Source organism: Pinus tabuliformis, chromosome 4_1 (assembly GCF_031772625.1).
Source record: "Pinus tabuliformis cultivar Carrire ecotype Pingquan chromosome 4_1, CPIR1, whole genome shotgun sequence".
Classification (NCBI taxonomy): domain Eukaryota; kingdom Viridiplantae; phylum Streptophyta; class Pinopsida; order Pinales; family Pinaceae; genus Pinus; species Pinus tabuliformis.
In genome coordinates this window covers 43226519-43247718 of record NC_142303.1, presented here as the reverse complement: position 1 = coordinate 43247718, position 21200 = coordinate 43226519, and the positions used below count along the sequence as shown (strand labels likewise).

Sequence of the window (21200 nt, the reverse complement as noted above, 5' to 3'; positions counted from 1 at the left end):
ACAACACCACCCACCACATGTCCATTGGTATGAAACCTTTTCATGCCTTGTATGGTTATGATGCTTTATCTTGTGCCAAGGATCTCAAGGATAACTTATTGATAGCCCAAAATCAGCAGAAGATGTATGCGGATAGGCACAGGATTGAGAAACAGTTTGAGTTGGGGGACTTCGAGTTGGGGAACTTGGTCTTCTTATGGCTACAACCATATCGTCAGTCTACATTGAAACAAAAGGGGGTCAAGAAGCCACAGCCACATTTCTATGGGTCATACAAGGTGACTAGGAGAGTTGGGGAGGTGGCCTATGAGTTGGAACTTCCACCAAGGAGCAATATTCACAACGTCTTTCATGTCTCATACCTCAAGAAGGTGTTGGGGCAGCAAGGGACAGTAGCTATGGAGTTGCCTCCACTCGATGATGAGGGGCATTTGGTTCTGGAACCGGAAACCATTTTGGAGACTAGGGAGAGCAAGCTGAGGAGCAAAACCATCAAGGAGTACTTTAGTACGCTAGAGGAGCTTGTCGAATGAAGATGCCATTTGGGAGGGTGAGCACATACTTGAGCATCCAACTCTGAAATTGCTTGGGGACAAGCAACATTTGGGAGGAGAGGACTGTAATGTCCCTTCCTAAAATAATTTACCTTAAGTTTATTTCCACAATTTTGGCATTTTTGGTGACTATGGGACCCATGAATTTTTGGATAAAGTCTTGGGAAACAAGGGAGGTCGAAATATTTTTGCTAATGGAGCGTGGGGACCACACACATGGGTAAACGCACTTGCCTAGGAGGGAATTCGAATTGCCAAGGGGGTCGAAAAGCTTGTTGGAGGGACCCATATGGGAAAGGCAACTCACAAATTATAAATAGAAGAAGCTCAACAACTTTTGGGATCTTTTGTCAATCAAACTTGAGGGACCCATATGGGAAAGGCAACTCAAATTATAAATAGAAGCTCAGCCACTTTTGGGGTCTTTTGTCAATCAAACTTTCTATTGTTGCTCGAGCTACTTAGCTGGTTCACACTGTTGTTCAGCTCCGAGTTTTCCAAGGGGATAACTCACCCTTCTTTCAGTGGACTACGAGTGCCACCCAAGGAATGTCAGATATCACTAAGTTGGACGAGAGTTTGGAGGAATTCAAAGCTATACACACATCCTTTCTCTCAGTCGGTGCATATTCTAGTAGGACACAGGAGGGGATCACGCTTGGCTCATTTCAGCTGTCTTCCAGATGGTGTTTGCCGGGAGAAATTTGGCATAGGAGCTTCAGGGGAAGATCAATCTAATTGATGAGTTTTGGGGCAGGAGGTTGTTGATTGAAGGAAGTACAAATTTGTGCACCCAGGGCCTGCGTAGTAGCCATTTTCTGGGCACATGTGGGAGTTTGAGGGAAGTGTTTTGGAGCTGGGTTTTGCTGAGAGAAATAAGAACTTTAAGGTAGTGAGACTCAACATTTTGGGAGTGATTGGAGGGTTTTTTCAGGGAGTTTGTAGACAAACCGTACTTCCCAGCTATTGAAGGTGGACATGGTAACTGGAGCCAAATTTCGAGGGTCAGAACCAGACCAAACCCTTTCTAGGTTTCGGTGAGCTATTTGAGAGGAGCTTGGGGATAATTTTACAAAACTTTCTGAGCACCAGAGGTGGGGTTTCTAGCAGACATTGCAGTTTTCTGGGGCAGTGCAGTTTTCCAGGGCAGCGCGGGACATCATTGGAGCAGCTCATTCTCTCATCTCGGCTTTCTATTTTATCACTTGGGTCTTTGTCAAGCTTGCCATTGAGGCAAGCCCAATTGCACTCCTTCCATACCATTGTACTCTTGCTCCAATTATTTAATAAAATGGCTCAATTGGGTGACATTTTTGGAGTTCTTATGGGTGATCACTAGATTTTCTGAATTTTTGTGTTGCATGTACTGTTTTGCTTTGCATATCACTGTTTTTCCTAATTAGGAACATTACATAATAAACCCCTGCAAAAATTTCGTTAGATAAGCCTTTAACAGTAATCAAAGTAGGCTCTTCAACTTCTATTGCTTGGGAGTTGGTTGGTTCAACCAAAAGTGTCCCCTAATGCTCAAGATCTGAAAAATAGAATGATCTCTAAACACTGAAGATGAAATTTGTTAGATCACAAGGAGATAGATAGCACAATGAAATAGAGACCTAGGGGTTCAACCAGTGTTGCACACATCGCGATCGGGATTTAATCGGCGCCGGGAAAAAAGCGGAAAAAATCGTTAAAATCGGGAAAAAAGCGGAAAAAAGCGGGAAAAAATCGTTTGGCACAAAAATATTCATTTTTTTTCATTTTTTTTCAATTTTTTTAATATCTAAACCATCTACAACATAAAATAAATACATTGACACATAAATATGATAAAAAACTAATATATAAGATGTTTAATATCATTTCTAGCGCTAAAATCACACATAACATTGAATCATGTCCTGAATAGTAAGTCCCAACTCAGCCTCAAAATATCAACAAAAAATATGATAATGTATCTCATCATGTCATAATGTCATATACAATAAAATGAAAGTCTAATCTTATTGATTTCCTCTGCCCCTCTTGCGAGAAAATGCCACAGCTTTCCCTTTCCCTCTAGATGTAGATGCTGGTGCCCGTGCAGGTGGAAATGGCAGTGGAGTCTGATGTGATCTAGACGTTGAAGAACTAGAAGTAGGAGCTATAGGAGGTAGACCACGTCCTCTACTGGTGGCAGGGGTAGCCCGGGCAGGTGGTGTCACCTGGAAACATTACAATCTCCCAATCCTGAAATCCTGAAAAACTGATAAGTCTGCTGGATTTTAAATGAAATCTAAAATTCTACTTTCTCCATATGAAATCCAATGAGGCTGGAACCACTCTCAAACATCCTGAGTCATTTCATGGTAATGTTAAAAATTTAAGTAAAAGGATGAAAATGAAGATTAAGGAGAATGTCACTTTTACTTTAAGAATTTAACATTACCATGAATAGCATATCCATACTAGGGCCTAGACTTGATCATTAAGCTACCCCACTCAAAAATTATTTGTTTCTTTCAAAAAACATTGCATGAAAAAACCCAAAAAAAGTTATAAAACTATGTTGTCCTGATCCCCCACGATTTTTTCGTTAAAAATCGCGCTTTTTTCGAAAAAATCGCGATTTTTTGAAAAAAGCGCGATTTTTTCAGTAAAAATCGGCAAAAAAAAAGTAGGCGATTTTTTCGTATAAAAATCGCGATTTGATCGGCAAGATGAAAAAATCGCGATTTTCCGATAAAATCGCGATTTTATCGCGATTTTAACAACACTGGGTTCAACCAAAAACCCATTAGAGTCACTACTTCTAAAGTGTTTCTCTAAACTCAAATAGTAATCTAAGACAACTTACAATTTACAAATAATCGATCCACATATGGCAATTAAAATACCAAAAAAAAAAAAAAAAATATATATATATATATATATATATATATATATATATTATTACCAGTAGAGCATTAAGAACAAAATTCAGAAATTTTTACCATAGAAATTAGAAGAGGAACACACCATGAATTTACCCCCAAAGACTTCTATTAGAAACACTGAGAGGGGGGGTGAATCAGTATTTCTTAATATTTATTTATTTTTTAATTGTTCTAGTGATTGCCAACAACCTATATAGATATGTATATGTATACACAAAACACAGAAATCAGCAGCTGAATTTAATGGTTTTATTGAAACTCAAGAGAGTGCAAAGAAATAAATACAATATAAGTATAAATCTGATTATGAATAGTTGCCAAGCTCCAACTTGGACTTCAGTGAGGCTCCAACCTCCAGAGCACCAACTCCGTTTTGCAATGGTTCTGCACTTAGGAGCACCTACCCCAATGACTTCAGTCTGTTCAGTTCTGAGGCTCCAACCTCTTGGGCTCCAACCCAACCTTGGTATAAACAGGTATGTTGTTGCACTCTATTCAACTGAGGTTGTCTCACTCCTACTCTCCTGCCTCTACTGCTTCTGCTGCCTTTGCAGCCTCCGCTGCTTTTTCTGCCTCTTTTGCCTCTGCTGCTTCTACTATCTCACCCTCGGGATCTTCACCACCATAACCGCACCAACAGTTCTCTATTTCTACTGTTTTATACATTCCCATGCCTTTGTCCATTCGTTTTCGCTTACACCATCTCTTAGGCTTCCTCCTCAGTCGCTGTCGTTTCCTCTGACTTCGCTTGATCTTTCAGCTTCCCAATACGACCAAATCCATTTATTCCTATCTTGGTCCTCTCCTTTCCCGAAGATCTTTGAACTCTAGGAGGGCCTCTGTTGCAGTAGCTCTAACTGGTTGCAAAGTCCTAGCACTCTGACATTGTAAGGCTGAACCCTGGCCAAACTCTGCAGTGGATCCAAAGAAATTGCTTCCAAAGCTTCCGAAAGGCAATCTGACTGTGCCATCGGTGCTGGTTATCTTCGATCGGATCTGTGCATCAACCGCCACAGAAGGACGATGATTTTCACGAAACGATCCCGCCGTAACAGACGATCTCATCATGGTGGAAGCCGCCATTGCCATTGCGATCCGAAAACCAAAGGAACGAAATCTAAGAAAACTGATATAAAAGTCTAGAAACACCCTTTTGCCCCGTCGTTTCTCTTTTATTCCAAAAACCCACGTAATCGCGCCCATATTAGCCTCTGCCGCATTCGCAATCGCAGCCGTTGATCACCCTCATCCAACGGTTCCCGCGTCGCTATGGCCTTTTGCTTGCACATTAAACCTCGTGCATCTCCTCACCGTCCGATCAAACCCCGCCGCGATCGGACGGCAGTCACACCTTTCCTCGCCGAAACCTGCATACGCGTTAACCTACGGGGGCGGCGGTTTTCATCTGCCACACGTCGTATTTTGATTGGATCGTTGGCCCTTGTACGTATACCACCGAACCCCGATGGGCGGTGCGGGGAATACCGCTTACCACCTACTTGTACGTCTCCCGCGCATTATCGTCTGCACATCTTTCGCGTGCGACGACCGTTGGATCTGCTGCTCTTTGATCCGACGGCTCACATTCATCTTCCATGTATGGTTATGTCGAAATAATGAGCAGGCGGTCTAATAGATCAATGGGTATACCATGTGGAGACTTGTAATTTGTTCCACGGATTTTTGTGATGCCACGATTTGTTGCAACAACCAATATCGGTGCCATCTCATTCTCTAGAGCACGATTCAAAAATGAGAAGCATTCACTGTCAAGCATATGGACTTCATCAATAAAAAGCACACCTGGTACAATTTCAGCTTTGCCTTCTTCCCTCCATTCAGCAACTTTACTGTCAATCTGTTCCCTCACTTCAGAACGGATCTCTCCAGTATCTCCTGTAAAGAGGGCCAGAAACCCTTGCGTCCTGCTATTGATGACATTGATTTCATGCAGCATAACGCAATGCACCACTTCTTTGCGTTTCTGAAGCTCTCCATCCGGGCACTGTACGAACTTGGTCTGCGGCCCCATTGCATCATAATCCTTGGACCTCGCAAAAGACCGCCCCAACTTTGTAATCTTCCCAGAAGCTTTATCGATCACAATCACATCCCCACTCTAGACCTTCTCCTTGCTCAAACCTTCGATCATCTTGCTCCGCAAATCATACACAGTCTCCATCTCTGTCGTCTATCTGCTCCTCGAATATTGCCATATTGACATCAATGACAATCTGTGTCCAACAATCTCCCCCTTTGTTATTGATGGCAATATTCTTCTGCTTTCTCCCCCTTTGACATCAATGGCAAAGGGATGCATATGGACTCCCCCTGTCAAACTGCTCCCCCTGTCTTGCTACATCTTTATGAATGAACTTGAGTGATGATAAAGAAATAGCCCCCATCTTTTGACACAGATGTTCGAATGCTTCTCAAGGAAGAGGTTTTGTGAAAATATCAGCTATCTGCTCCTTAGTACTGATATATTCCAGGACAATGTTTTGTTCAGCTACTTGTTCACGAAGGAAATGATACTTGATTGGTATGTGTTTGGTTCTTGAGTGCATCACGGAATTTTTGCTGAGACTGATAGCACTTGTGTTGTCACAATAGACGGAAATTGGTTGATCTGTACATATGTCGAGATCTTTTAGAGCTTCCTTCATCCATAGTATCTGAGAACAACAGTCTGTTGCAGCAATATACTCAGCTTCGGCTGTGGATAATGATATGGATCACTGTTTTTTGCTGAGCTAGGATACCAAACAATCTCCTAGGAAGAATGCATTTCCACTAGTGCTTTTCCGATCATCTATACTTCCAGTCCAATCAGCATCGGTGTATGCAGTTACAGTTAGTGTTGATTGCTTTGGGTACCAAAACCCGAAATCAGAAGTTCCCTTCAGATATCTGACAATTCTTTTTACAGCTAATAAATGGGATTGTTTGGGAGCAGATTGAAATCTTTCCACCATTCCTACTGCTTGCATTATGTCTGGTCGTGTAGCTGTTAAGTATAGAATGGCTCCAATCATTGACCTATAATGAGTTGCATCTACTAGAGGGGAGTCATCCTCTTTGCTCAGTTTGCAGTTTGTGGTCATAGGTGTGCTCATGGGTGCACAATCCTCCATTCCATATTTTTTGAGCATGTCTTTTAGATATTTGGTTGATACACAATCCTACTCTATTTTGAGATATTTGAAGTCCAAGGAAATGGGACAGCTCTCCTATCATTGACATCTCAAACTCTTTTGACATGGTTTGAGAAAATTCATGGCTCATTTCATCATTATTACTAGCAAAAATCAGATCATCGACATAAACAAGAGCAACTAGTAACTTACCTTGATCTGTCTTTATGTATAGATTGCTTCCAGCCACTCCCTTTTTGAAGCCTTGTTGTTGTAGACAATGATCTAGTCTTGCGTACCAAGCTCTAGGAGCTTGTTTCAACCCATATAAAGCCTTTTTCAACTTACAAACTAAGTCCTTTCCCGCTGTTAGATCAAAACCTTCTGGCTAATCCATGTAGACTTCCTCCTTCAGTTCCCCATTTAGAAATGTTGATTTCACGTCCATTTGATAGATTTTGAATCCTTTTGAGCAAGCAAATGCCAAGAACATCCTGATAGCTTCCATACGGGCCACTGGTGCAAATGTCTCTTCAAAGTCAATTCCTTCAATTTGTGAATAGCCTTTGCAGACAAGTCTTGCCTTGTTTCTGATAACATGTCCTTCCTCATTCATTTTATTTTTGAACACCCATTTGGTTCCTATTATGTTTTTGTCCTTTGGATGAGGTACCAGCGCCCATGTCTTGTTCTTCTCAATTTGGGTCATTTCTTCTTCCATGGCTTCTACCCAATGAGGATCCTTGCTTCTGCAAATGCTTCTGGTTCTATCATAGATAGGAGGGTAATGACTTTTCTCTTGGGTGTAATTGTTATCCTTCTTCGAGTCTGCACACCTTCATCTTTATCGCCAATGATCTGTTCTTCTGGATGGTGTCTTTGGACATAATTCGTCTTAGAAGGGGTATTAGGTGGTTCTCTTTCCTCTTCTTCTTCTTCTTCTTCCTCATCTATTTCTTCTTCTTTAGGTTCTTCTTCTTCAATGAGAGAGTCATCTTCATGTTCTTCAATTTCCTTTACTAGAAGATCTTCATCAACCTTTACATCAATGCTTTCCACTATTTTCTTCAGTCGATAATTGTAGCACTTGTAAGCCTTGCTCCGTGTAGAGTATCCAAGAAATATCCCTTCATCAACCCGAGAATCAAACTTTCCTGGTGAACCATAATTTATTTTTATGAAGCACTTGCTTCCAAAGATCTTGAAGTACTTCACCGAAGCAGGTCTTCCTTTCCATAGCTCATAAGGAGTTTTATCGCAATTTGGTCTTAATTGAGTTCGATTCAGTGTGTAGACAGTTGTCCCTACTACTTCTCTCCAGAATCTAGGCTATAAGTCTGCGGCTAATAGCATAGTTCTTGCCATTTCTTGGACTGTTCGGTTTCTTCTTTCAACTACCCCATTTTATTGAGGTGTTCTGCCAGCCGAGAATTCCCTTTTAATTCCATGTATATTACAGAACTCACTAAACTCATTTGAAGGCACTTAATTTTTGAATATTTTTCATTTTCTACAAGGGCTTTTAGATTCTTAAAACACTCAAAAGTTTCAGATTTATACTTTATGATATATATCCACATCAATCTAGTATAATCATCAACAAATAACACAAAGTACCTTTCTCCTTGGAGTGCTTGATTTCTAGTGCATGGATGATCTCCAAGGGCTTTGATGTATAGAGCTCCTTTGTCTTGTGGCTGATTCTGGTCTGCTTTCCATGTTGACATGGACCACACACTTCTTGATTTGGTTTGGACAGCCTTGGGATGTCTCGTACAGCTTTGATCTTGCTGATATTGATCAGATTTTCGAAGCTTGTATGTCCAAGTCGCTTGTGCCATAGCCAACTCTCATCTGTCTAACTTAAATAGCATTTATTTTCTTGAATCTTGTTTAGAATGTAAATGTTGTCTGATGTTCTCACCCCTTTTGCCAGAAGTTTCCCTGAGGTAGAGTTCCTAATTTCACAATCTTTGGTGCTAAAAACGACCTTATGTCCTTGATAACAGATTTGGCTGACACTCAAGAGGTTGTGTTTGAGCCCATCAACTAGCAAAGCATCTTGAGCTTTTCCTTTTCCATTGATTAAAGTAACTGTTCCTTTTCCTGCAATTCTGCTTGATCCGCTTCCAAAAGACAAATTCCCTTCCTTTATGCTCAGTGAGACAAACTTCCTTCTGTCTCCTGTCATGTGTCTGGAGCACCCACTATCTACAAACCACTGGTTTTCATTATTTTGAGCATATAGAGCCAGGCCGCATTTGTCCATGCTGGAGTTCTCGCTACTCGTCTTTCTTCCTTTGAGTGGGCAGTCTTGTTCATAGTGTCCATTATTGTAGCAGAAGGAGCAAATCAGATCAAATTTGGTCAAGGGATCAAATGAATTGAACATTTTGATTTGTCCCTGCCTTTTGGGGGCATATGAGTTGATTATTCGGTCGTTTAGATTTGTCTTTTCACTTTTGCGAGCCATAAAATGTCTGGCTTGATGACCGAAGTTTTTACAGTGAAAGCAGTGTCCAAGAAAGATGCTTTTGTACTTGATGAAGCAACCACGGTTTGAGTCGATTTCCTTCCTGGGAATTACTCCTCCCTCGTTCTTTGGATTTGCGATGGGCCCTTGGTGGAGTACAGGTTTGTATGTGTTGTAGTGTCCATGATTCGACTTCACATTCTTCTTTGAAGCAACTCTCTCTTCATTCTTGGGATCTGGGATGCACTTTTGATAACATACTTTTTCATCTTTTGGATTGCAGGAAAGTGCATCAGCATAGCTTTTCGCATTATTATCAATGCTTGAGGATTCTCCTTTGAAACCTATTCCAGACTTGTCATATTGAGGTTTTTGATTTTTCAGAATAGTCTCAAGTATTTGAGAGCTTTTACAGCCCTTTTTAATTTGCTCCAACTCCTTTCTCAGAGACACTATTTCGGTCTCGCGTTCTTCACAAGTCTCTTCCTTTTTTTTAAGCTTTGCTTCCAAGAGATCTCTCCTTCTTATTTCCTCGTTTTCCGCTTTGAGAGAAATGATTTTGTTCCATAGTTTCTCATTTTCTTCAATGGCACTTATTAACAGTTCATCTACATTTCCTTCCAGCCCCGAGTCATCATCATCTGCGAGTGCCATGAATAATGCTTCTTGGCTTTCATCATGATCACTTTCCTCATCTAATTTCTTTTTTATGACCATAAATTCATCCTCATCAGACTCATCTTGCTTGGAGAAGAAGTTTTCTTATTGAACCCTTTCTTTTTATGTGCCATTCTTTTAGAATTTCCTTCATCATCATTGTCATGTTTATGAGGACATTTCACTGCATAATGACCTATTTTACCACATTTAAAACAGATAAGAGGATACTTGCCTTTAAGCTTAGATCCTCTCTTCAGCGTTCATACAAATTGAGCCAATTTGGATTCCACATCTGACTCATCACTACAGTCATTCCTTTCTTTCCCCTTCTTTGACTTTGAGGCCTTGAATGCTGCATCTTTGGAGCTTGGGCCACCTTTCCTCATTTCATAGGCAGTGAGAATTCCATGGAGTTCATCCATTTTGAGGGTATCTAGATCCTTTGCTTCTTCTATAGCGCTTATTTTGGTGTCAAATATGTCTGGAAGAGACCTTAATACCTTTTGAACAATGGTACTTTCTTCCACTTTTTCGTCCAATCCTTTCAGGGAATTTACCACTTCAGCTACTCGGAGGAGGTATGTTGCAATATCTTCTTCATCTTCCATCCTCAAACTTTCAAATTGTCTTCTGTGAGTTTGAAGCTTTGCCTTTTTGACTTTTGAGACTCCATCATACAGGCCAACTAGCTTCTCCCACATTTCTTTGGCAGAGGTACAGTGCATGATTTTTGTAAACTCGGAATCAATGAGTCCACTAGTGATGGAGTTCATGGCCTTTGCATTTGCGATGTAGGCTTTCCTCTCGTCTTGGTCTGTTGGAAGAGTGGAAGTAGTTTTGTATTCATTTTGAACAAAATGCCAAACTTCAGGTCCAAGGGACATTAAGTAGTAGGTCATTCTTTTCTTCCAGAAACCAAAGTTAGTGCCATCGAACAAAGGAGGTCTTCCTGATGCTTCGTGATTTCTCATCATGGCTGTGGATCCTTCTTCAAGATGTTAGACTAGTATGAAGAAGCCGGCTCTGATACCAATTGTTGGAAATACTGGGGGGGGGGGGGGGTGGTGAATCAGTATTTCTTACAATGTTTATTCTAGTGATTGCCAAATCCATATATAGATATGTATATGTATACACAGAACACAGAAACCAGTAGCCGGAATAAATGCTTTTATTAAAAACTCAAGACAGTACAATGAAATAAATACAATATAAATATATATCTGACTGTGGATAGTTGCCAAGCTCCAACTTGGACTTCAATGAGGCTCCAACCTCCAGAGCACCAACTCTGTTTTGCAGTGGTTCTGTACTTAGGAGCACCTACACCTAATGACTTTAGTCCTTAAGTATGGGGGATTTTCGCAGTGCATTATATTAGATATCATTTTTGGGATTCAACTGCGTTAAGTAAGTCATTCAAAGTATGACCATTTCCATGAGAGGTAGTCGTAAAGTGACTAATTTCTCATGATTTTTGAATAGTTCACTTAGCACTCATTGCATCGGGTGATGCTCACAGGGGTGAAGAAGTGGGATTGAAACTAGTGAAATGTGGAGAACGAATCACATAGCATCAATCATCACTTCCGGGGCTTGCACCCGGTAACCAGGACTTCCCAGGAGGTCACCCATCCCAGAACTCCTCTGGCTCAAGCGCGCTTAACTGTGGAGTTTTTCCCCACAATCAAGCCCACTTAGCTTGCCACCCCATTTGCAAAACCTTAGCAAGTATTGTGCCTCATGAACCATTCAGGTAGAGATCCCTTGACTCTTTTTGAATTTAAGTATGGGGGATTTTCGCAGTGCATTATATTAGATATCATTTTTGGGATTCAACTGCGTTAAGTAAGTCATTCAGTTTTGAGGCTCCAACCTCTTGGGCTCCAACCCAATCTTAGTATCAACTGTTTTGCTGCAGTTTTCTGCACCCAACCCTGTTGAGCTTCTGCCTTTCTCCAGTTCCCCTGCTTCTCTGGTCTCTCCTGCCTCTTGCCTGTTCTTCGGCTTCCTCTCTTACAGAGTATGCATACATTCGCAACACTTCACCTTGTGTTTCTGTTTTTATGTGTTTCAGGCACCTCTGACTAATCGTTTCCACTTTCCACTGCCTTTTTGGCTTCCTCCTTGGACGCTGTAGATTCCTCTACCTCGCTTGATCTTTCAGGTTCCCTCCTTGATCGCTGTGACCAATTCTTCTCATCACTGTATTTGTCTTCTATTTGTCCTTCCAAGAATTTAATAAACGACGGACATGTCTCTATTTTCTAACTTTGAAAGACTTTTGATAATAAAATATATAAGCCCAAATTTATGAACAGTCGCAGCAGAACACTTCGGATTCGAGATGGATAGCAATTAGGTTGAATAGTGGTCACACGGTATTCATATCATCCAATGCTTCAATACATTTTTTGAGAAAGGGTTTAACAGCGACGCCTCAACTATTCTAGCAGTACAACCAGTTAATTCATTCGCAGCGGAATCTCTATCACAACAGTGGGAAACCTCTGTAATTAACCCCACCTTGATCTCCACCGTCGATTGCCCACAATCCGACGGTCTCCGCTATGTTTACCGCACGATTAAACGTCGTTCTCTTTCCCACCGTTGATTACATTCACCGCTTGATCTAACGGTGATCGCGCCTCCCGCTTTTGTTAAGTGCTCACGTGTTAACGCACGATCGCGGCGGTTTCACGCCCGTCACTTCAGCCACGTTTCACGCATTAACTGGATCGCGCGGCCATATATGGAAACCGCCTTGGACCCAAAGGCGGTGCGGGGAATACCACTTACCACCTACCTGTACGTCTCCCGCGCATTATCGTCCGCGCATCTTTCGCGTGCGACGACCGTTGGATCTGCTGCTCTTTGATCCGACAGCTCACATTCATCATCAGTGAATTCTTCTTTTTCCACCAGTTTCTTGCCACGAAGTGATTTTCTTTCCCCCGGCTTAGCTTTTGCAGCTGCTTTATCAATTATCACAGGTTCAGGCTTCACTTGTTTCGCACCATCTTTCATTAACTCAGGCTTGGCAAGCCTCGCTTCTCTTTGGCCACTTTCCTTAACACGACGCATCAGAGCCTGAGCTTGTCGATCATCATCAGAATCAGAGTCTGAGTCATCATATCCTCCCATTCCACCATCTGTTTCTCTACGACTGTGGTATAACCAATGAAGAAGACGCTTCCTATGGTGCAACTGTGTGAAAGCTTGAAAGGTTTAGAAAACATAATATCCAACGAAAACTGGTCGCATTTCCTATATGTAAGCGCACCAAGCACAACTTTCTTGTTATCAACATGAACATTGAGGAGAGCTCTCTCACTTTCCTTTGCATTTTGAATCTCACTCAGGGCTGCCTGCAATAAGTGGAGATATTATAACTCTGTCTGCTTCTCTCGTCTCCATCTGCTCCTCTGGTGGCTCTGTCTACTCCTTGAATATTGCCATATTGACATCAATCACAATCCGTGTCCAACACATAGTACAAGCCAACTAGCTTCTCCCACATTTCTTTGGCTGAGGTACAGTGCATGATTTTTGTAAACTCGGAATCAGTGATTCCACTAGTGATGGAGTTCATCGCCTTTGCATTTGCAATGTAGGTTTTCCTCTCGTCTTAGTCTGTTGGAAGAGTGGAAGTAGTTTTGTATTCATTTTGAACAAAATGCCAGACTTCAGGTCCAAGGGACATTAAGTAGTAAGTCATTCTTTTCTTCCAAAAATCAAAGTTAGTGCCATCGAACAAAGGAGGTCTTCCTAATGCTTCATGGTTTCTCATCATGGCTGTGGATCCATCTTCAAGCTGTTAGGCTAGTATGAAGAAGCCTGCTCTGATACCAATTGTTGGAAATACTTAGAGGGGCGGTGAATCAGTGTTTCTTACTATTTTATTTTTTAATTGTTCTAGTGATTGCCAACAACCTATATAGATATGTATATGTATACACAGAACAAAGAAATCAACAACTGAATTTAATGCTTTTATTAAAGCTCAAGACAGTGCAAAGAAATAAATACAATATAAGTATAAATCTGATTGTGAATAGTTGCCAAGCTCCAACTTGGACTTCAGTGAGGCTCCAATCTCCAGAGCACCAACTCTGTTTTGCAGTGGTTCTGCACTTAGGAGCACCTACCCCAATGACTTCAGTCCTGTTCAATTCTGAGGCTCCAACCTCTTGGGCTCCAACCCAACCTTGGTATAAACAGGTATGCTGTTGCACTCTATTTAGCTGAGGTTGTCTCACTCCTGCTCTCCTGCCTCTGCTGCTTCTACTACCTCTATAGCCTTCGTTGCTTTTTCTGCCTCTTTTGCCTCTACTGCTTCTACAATCTCACCCTCGAGTTCTTCACCACCATAACCGCACCAACAGTTCTCTGTTTCTACTGTTTTATACATTCCCATGCCTTTGTCCATTCGTTTCCACTTACACTGTCTCTTAGGCTTCCTCCTCATTCGCTGTCGTTTCCTCTGACTTCGCTTGATCTTTTAGCTTCCCAATACGACCAAATCCATTTATTCCTATCTTGGTCCTCTCCTTTCCCGAAGATCTTTGAACTCTAAGAGGGCCTCTATTGCAGTAGCTCTAACTGGTTGCAAAGTCCTAGCACTCTGACATTATAACGTTGAACCCTAGCCAAACTCTGCAGTGGATCCGAAGAAACTGCTTCCAAAGCTTCCAAAAGGCAATCTGACTGTGCCATCGGTACTGGTTATCTTCGATCGGATCTGTGCATCAATCGCCACAGAAGGACGAAGATTTTCATGAAACGATCCCGCCGTAACAAACGATCTCATCATGGCTGAAGCCGCCATTGCCATTGCGATTCGAAAACCAAAGGAACGAAATCTAAGAAAACTGATATAAAAGTCTAGAAACACCCTTTTGCCCCGTCGTTTCTCTTTTATTCCAAAAACCCACGTAAACGCGCCCATATTAGCCTCTGCCGCATTCACAATCACAATTGTTGATCACCCTCATCCAATGGTTCCCGCGTCACTACGGCGTTTTGCCTGCACATTAAACCTCATGCATCTCCTCACCGTCCGATCAAACCCCGCCACGATCGGACGACAGTCGCACCTTTCCTCGCCGAAACCTGCATACGCGTTAACCTGCGGGGGCGGCGGTTTTCATCTGCCACACGTCGTATTTTGATTGGATCGCTGGCCCTTGTACGTATACCACCGAACCCCGGTGGGCGGTGCGGGGAATACCGCTTACCGCCTACCTGTACGTCTCCCGCGCATTATCATCCGCGCATCTTTCACGTGCGACGACCGTTGGATCCGCTGCTCTTTGATCCGACGGCTCACATTCATCTTCCATGTATGGCTGTGTCGAAATAATGAGCAGGCGGTCTAATAGATCAATGGGTATACCATGTGGAGACTTGTAATTTGTTCCACGGATTTTTGTGATGCCACGATTTGTTGCAACAACCAATATCAGTGCCATCTCATTCTCTAGAGCACGATTCAAAAATGAGAAGCATTCAATGTCAAGCATATGGACTTCGTCAATAAAAAGCACACCTGGTACAATTTCAATTTTGCCTTCTTCCCTCCATTCAGCAACTTTACTGTCAATCTGTTCCCTCACTTCAGAACGGATCTCTCCAGCATCAATTTCATGCAGCGTAACGCAATGCACCACTTCTTTGCGTTTCTGAAGCTCTCCATCCAGGCACTGTACGAATTTGGTCTGCGGCCCCATTGCATCATAATCCCTAGACCTTGCAAAAGACCGCCCCAACTTTGTAATCTTCCCAGAAGCTTTATCGATCGCAATCACATCCCCACTCTGGACCTTCTCCTTGCTCAAACCTTCGATCATCTTGCTCCCCAAATCATACACAGTCTCCATCTCTGTCGTCTATCTGCTCCTCGAATATTGCCATATTGACATCAATGACAATCTGTGTCCAACAACTTCCTTTATTATTCAGGAAAAATTTAGAGTACAAAGCTTCACTGAGCCAGTAGCTTGATTACAATGATCATGGGTGATACAATGAGGAGCTTGAGCCTCTTTATAGAGAAAAATGAGAGGAATAGATCCTTCTCCAAGTAAAAAAGGCTATGTCCATCCACAAGAAAATTGAACGCTTGATTCCATCTGTGCAAATCATGAGGAGCAAATTCATTCCCCTTAAAGGAGGAGCTGGATTAACTCAATCTTGAACCTGGAGTGGTTTGGACCACTAGAAATATTTTAATCCTCCTTTTCTCGAAAATTTCTCATTCAGTTCAACCAACTTGGACCATCCTTTTAAAAAAAATTGATTTTTTAGGTCATTAGTTCCTGTCTAGACCAACAAATCTCTTGTGGAACTTTTCCTTGCTTGATTTGTGGAGATTCCTTGACTTTTTAATTTGATCCCTTTCTTGGGAAAGTCCACATTCCTTTTTCATGATTTTTCCACTTGGAGAGAATTCTTATTTTCTCTCATTTTATTTTTTAGCTAATTTCCGGCGAATTAGTTGCTAGTTTTTGGCAAAAAATGAATATAATAGAAATTGAGGGGATTAGACGTATTTTTCAACTGTCAAAATGTGTCTAGACAAAAATTTGAGGTGTTGAGGTTTAATTTTGAGTACTCATAACCCCTACAACTTCTATAGACAACACTATTTTACACTTTACATCAAATAATTATTAAAAATTTTGACCAGTGGGAATTTTTTTATAATTAAAAACTGACACTTATACTCATCCAAATTTTGCAGAACTTTAGACATGATTTAGTATGGTATTTTACATCGACTCTAAACACTAGGAATCACCTAAGACTTTACCATCAAGCCTTTCTCTAGCTTTGGGGGATGCGTGGAAGAAAAACTTAACCAATTATTTAGTGTTGAAAAACACAAATAATTAGCTAAGAAAAACAAACTCCCTAAAGTGACAACTCTTTAGCAAAGATGTTAAGCTACCTAGATGTGTTACATGGATTTATTTTCATCATACTAGAATCATTTTTACAATGACCTTACAAGTTTGCAAAATTTGGAATACATGACGTTGACATTCTGCTGTAGAATGATGGTGAAGATTTGGAATTCTAACTTCTTTGACCATGACGATTTGTTCTTGTTGTTGCCTACATTGTACACCCAAAGCGACAATGCTCAGGGCAAGGGTTATCACTCTGATCCCTACCCACTTCGTTCTAGGTGAAAGATGAAGGGGAAACTTGTTGGGAACCAACAATTTCTAGGATATACACTTATTTTCCTTAGTAGCTTGATTAAGATTAGGTAGCAAGTTTGAATTATAAGCAATATTGTTGAAGAATGTAACTAGTATCAATATTCATAATTGTATTTGAGTCATGATGTAATGTATTTATCAAAAGAAAGAAAAATAAATTTTATTATAAAAGAAACTGACTTGTTAATGCATGGGTTTCATGCTTGGGTCAATGGTTAATAGGTCAAAGCCTCCATTCTAGGCTTCTAGGGTTTGTGTTTGAGAATCCTTGTCCTTGTCATTATGTAATAGACCCTTCTTGGGCTTCTTGACACGAAATAAATTTATTTTACTATAAAATAAGTCCTTTAGGCCTCCTCCACTTAAACCCTAAACTCCTTGCACTTATCAAATACTTCATCTTTAGTTTTGAGGAGGTAGAGCCATGTCTTCCTAGAATGGTCATCAATGAAAGTCACATAGTAAAGATGACCTCCAAGTGATTTGTCAGACATGGGCCCACACACATCAAAATGGATGAGGTCTAATATCTCTTTAGACCTAGTTTCACTATTATGAAATGGCTTTCTAGTATGTTTCCGTAAAAGAGCATCCCTTGCACACACCTTCATGATCTAACTTCATATAAGGAATACCATGAACCAGTTGACTAAGAGTAGGGATGACCTTGTAATGTAGATGACCATACCTCCTATGCCATAGTTCAATGGGACTTATTTCAATATGAACCAAAGCTTGAGGAGGTGGTGTAATGACCCAATAAAAACTTCCTTCACGAACTCCATTAACCCTAGCTTTATCAATGCTAGAGTCTTTCCCCAAACCAATACTTTTCCATCAACTAAAGCAACTCTTTCCCCTTTATCTTCTAAACAAGAAATAGAAAGAAAATTCTTTTTCAAACGTGGAACATAGAGAATGTTGTTGAGATGCAGCTTCGATCCATTATCCAGCTTCAACGATGTTGATCCCAAGCCTCTAACAACATAGCTTTTGTTGTCACCCAATTCCACTGCATGAGAGGATGGCTCCTTTGATAGTGTATGAAGTTGCTTGCTTTCACCTGTCATGTGTCTCGATGCTCCACTATCAATGATCCATGCATTTTCATCAGTAAGAGAACCTGTAAGGGCAGCCAAGAATCCTTGACTCTTGACCTTATTGAACAAGTAGCAGATGACCTTCTTGATCCACATTCCAGCAATTTTGTAACCCATTCTTATGTAGTTAACCATAGAGGGAGAATCCATGACAAAAAAGTGATCTTCGACTCTTCCTGACCTTAGCTCTGATACCATGTTGGAAAATCGAAGTAATTATATTAGGGTTTGATTCTCCTTTCTTGATGATTACTTGTGAGTGTGTTGGCTACTTTTACTTCTTGACTATCTTATATTTCATCAAGCAATTACCATATTATGTGTGTATGAAGATCACAAAACAAGAGACACAAGATATAGGCTCTATGCCAGAACACAACCCCCCTCAAGGGGAAAACCTAGTCAAGATAATTCTTCCTTTCAATAATATTCTTTGAGACTCTTCACCCTAGACCAAGACCCAACTTTCCCTCCACACCAAGTTAGCCTCCCAGAGCTTTGACCCCTTTCAGCAACTTTGACTAGGCAACAGCGTCTGGCAACAGCGAAATCTTAGGAGACTTTGATCTCCCAATCCAGACCACAAAACAGAGAGAGAGAGGCACCAAAAGTTCGATTTTCTTCCTCTCTACAGACTTCCCCAAACTCGCACTTCTTTCGACCTCCCGGCAACAGACTTCGCACTTCTCCAACTCTTCTTGAGATATTGAACTAGCTTGAGGATGATGCTCTAAATGACTATGACATCCTTGTATATATAGGCTTCTTATGGGTCGAATTAGGGTCCTTAGGCCGACTTGATGTGGGGGTACATAAATCATAATTGACTCAATACTAAACCTTTTTACATGATTCAAAAGCCCAAGAAGGGTCTCTTTGAATGTATAATGACTCTATAAACTCAATATTAATCCTAGGAGTCCACAATGGGGACTTTGACTAATATAATGATGACCCAAGCATGAAAGCCATGCTTTAATAAGTAATTGTTACAATAATAAAAATAAAATTAAAAAATTTAAATAAAAAGAAAAAAAAAACTTTATTCTCTTGACAAGTACATTAATGAAGACTAGGCATAGTTACATTTTCTAACATGAACAAATGTATAATGCATGCAGTCAAGAAAATGCCTGCATTTCATTGGTAAGTGACAAAAAGGAGAATGAAGAAAACAACACTTCAAATGCCTACTATACTCATCACAAGAAGAAGGGAGTATACAAGAAGTTCAAAGGACCAAAGAAGAAGGTTGATCTATCAAAGATTGAATGCTACAAATGTCATAAGATGGGACACTACAAAAGTCAATGTCCTAAAAATCCAAGGAATAAGAATAGAGGAAGAGAACATGCAATTGTTGCGAATGAAGCTCCACCTAATAAGAATAAGACTGAAGAATCTGAAGTCAAAGACTTATACTATTAAGTCTTTCCTGAAATATCCTTCTAGATCATTGTTTTTTAAGTTTTTCTAAAGTTTGTCCTTTATGTTTTGATGTAATATATCTTTTTTAAAACTTTTTGAATTTTTTTGATAAGTTGTAGGTATCCCTTAGAAAAATTGGATTAAAAGGGAGCCTTCACCATTTTACCAAAAGATAAGTATATTGTTCTTTGTTTCATATTTTATGTTTAGTTTCCTCCTCACATCGAGATTTGTTTGTATTGTATACTAATAACCTTTTCTTTATATTTTCCTAGGTGGGAAAGCTTGCAGAATACACAAAAGTTATGGAGGAAACTTCAAAGGATAATAAAAGAAGCTATGTTGCAAAGGAAGCCCTTCGGAATGATACTTTACAAGGTTTGTTAAAGAACAACTTAAGGTATGTCTTAAACTATAAGTTTTGTTCCAAAAGGTATGATCACTCTTCCTTTGAAATTTGTTTTACATTACTGACATCTTTATGTCTAGGGCTTTGAATCATAAAGATTCTTGTTAGGGTGATTAATCATTAGATTAAATCTACCCTTGTTATACTTGTTATTTGATCATTCTTGTGAAACCCTAACCTTGAGGGTTCACTGTAAAACCCTAAGCCTCTTGATGTTAAGGGTATGTCAGCATTAATGATGAAACCATAGTCTACTTAGGGCTTGTTGATAAAGTATAGAACATATAATGAAATCCTATTCTTTCGATGTTTAGGGTTTTGGTAATGTAGTGGTAAAAACCCTAGTCCTTTAAGGGTTTATTGTTAATGTCTAGGTTATATAATGAAACCCTAAAGATGAAATGTTGGTATGCTAACCTAACTGTTGATATTCATGTTTTAGAAATCTAGGGTTTGTAACAAAACCCTAGTAGAGATTGATATTCTAAGGCATAATAAGGAAACCCTAGAAATGAATTGTTTTCGATTATCGATATTATTTAGTTTTGGTGATGAAATCTAGGGTTTGCAATAAACCCTAGTATAGTGTGACATGTAATTCTAAAAGTACATTGTTGAAACTTTGATTGAGTCATTGATATCTAAGGCTTTTATGTCTCGAATATGGAGTCTAGGGTTTATGACAAAACCTTGGCAAGGTGTTGAAGTCTAGTATATAAAAGATGTGACCCTTGTTAATTATGAACCTAACTAGGTTTAGGTATTTGATGTCTAAAGCTTGAATGTTTTGATGCTTCCATGCTTTGTATGGTTGTATTTGGTTGTACTTGCTATTAAATTTTTGCAGGTACATAATCTTCAAGATGTTGAAGATGTTCAATTGAAGATGATAATAATGATGAGTGTGATGAAGGAAGCTATAAGAATGATGACCTTGATGCCATGAAAAAGAAATGTTTAAGTTTCTCTGATGTTTAAAAAGAAGGTAGTTGTTGATCTCCCTAAGTTGAGCGGGAGCTTGGATAGAAGAAAGGGTATATCTCCATAGTTAAGAAGGAGGGCATATTATGACATTCATAAGTAAATACCTTGAAGAATGAATGAAAGTACTTCAGATGGATTTGCAAACAAAAGACTTGAGAAGTACTGAGGTTGAATTTGGCGCTACTGAAGAAGTGAAACAAGAAGAAAGTTTTTGGCAAGTTATATTTGGATAATTTGATGACGATATAAGTAGCATCAGAATCATTGAGGACCTCGAATGTCATATTCCTTTTTCTGGTTTCCCTTACGGCACAGTC

At 40.2% G+C, this 21200-nt stretch overlaps 2 protein-coding genes across 2 annotated transcripts in view; both read right to left on the bottom strand.

Moving 5' to 3' along the window:
• Window positions 1-21200, bottom strand: part of LOC149174084 (casein kinase 1-like protein 2) — a 150761-nt gene that overhangs the window by 39437 nt on the left and 90124 nt on the right. The window lies entirely within an intron of this gene.
• On the bottom strand, window positions 4769-5596 carry LOC149174085 (uncharacterized). Its single transcript, XM_089422528.1, has one exon. The coding sequence runs from the start codon at window positions 5499-5501 to the stop codon at window positions 5073-5075; it is 429 nt and encodes a 142-aa protein (XP_089278654.1). The 5' UTR covers window positions 5502-5596; the 3' UTR covers window positions 4769-5072.

Excerpts from the sequence above, each read along its gene's own strand:
- LOC149174085 (XM_089422528.1), bottom strand. The coding sequence starts at position 5,501 with ATGGGGCCGCAGACCAAGTTCGTACAGTGCCCGGATGGAGAGCTTCAG.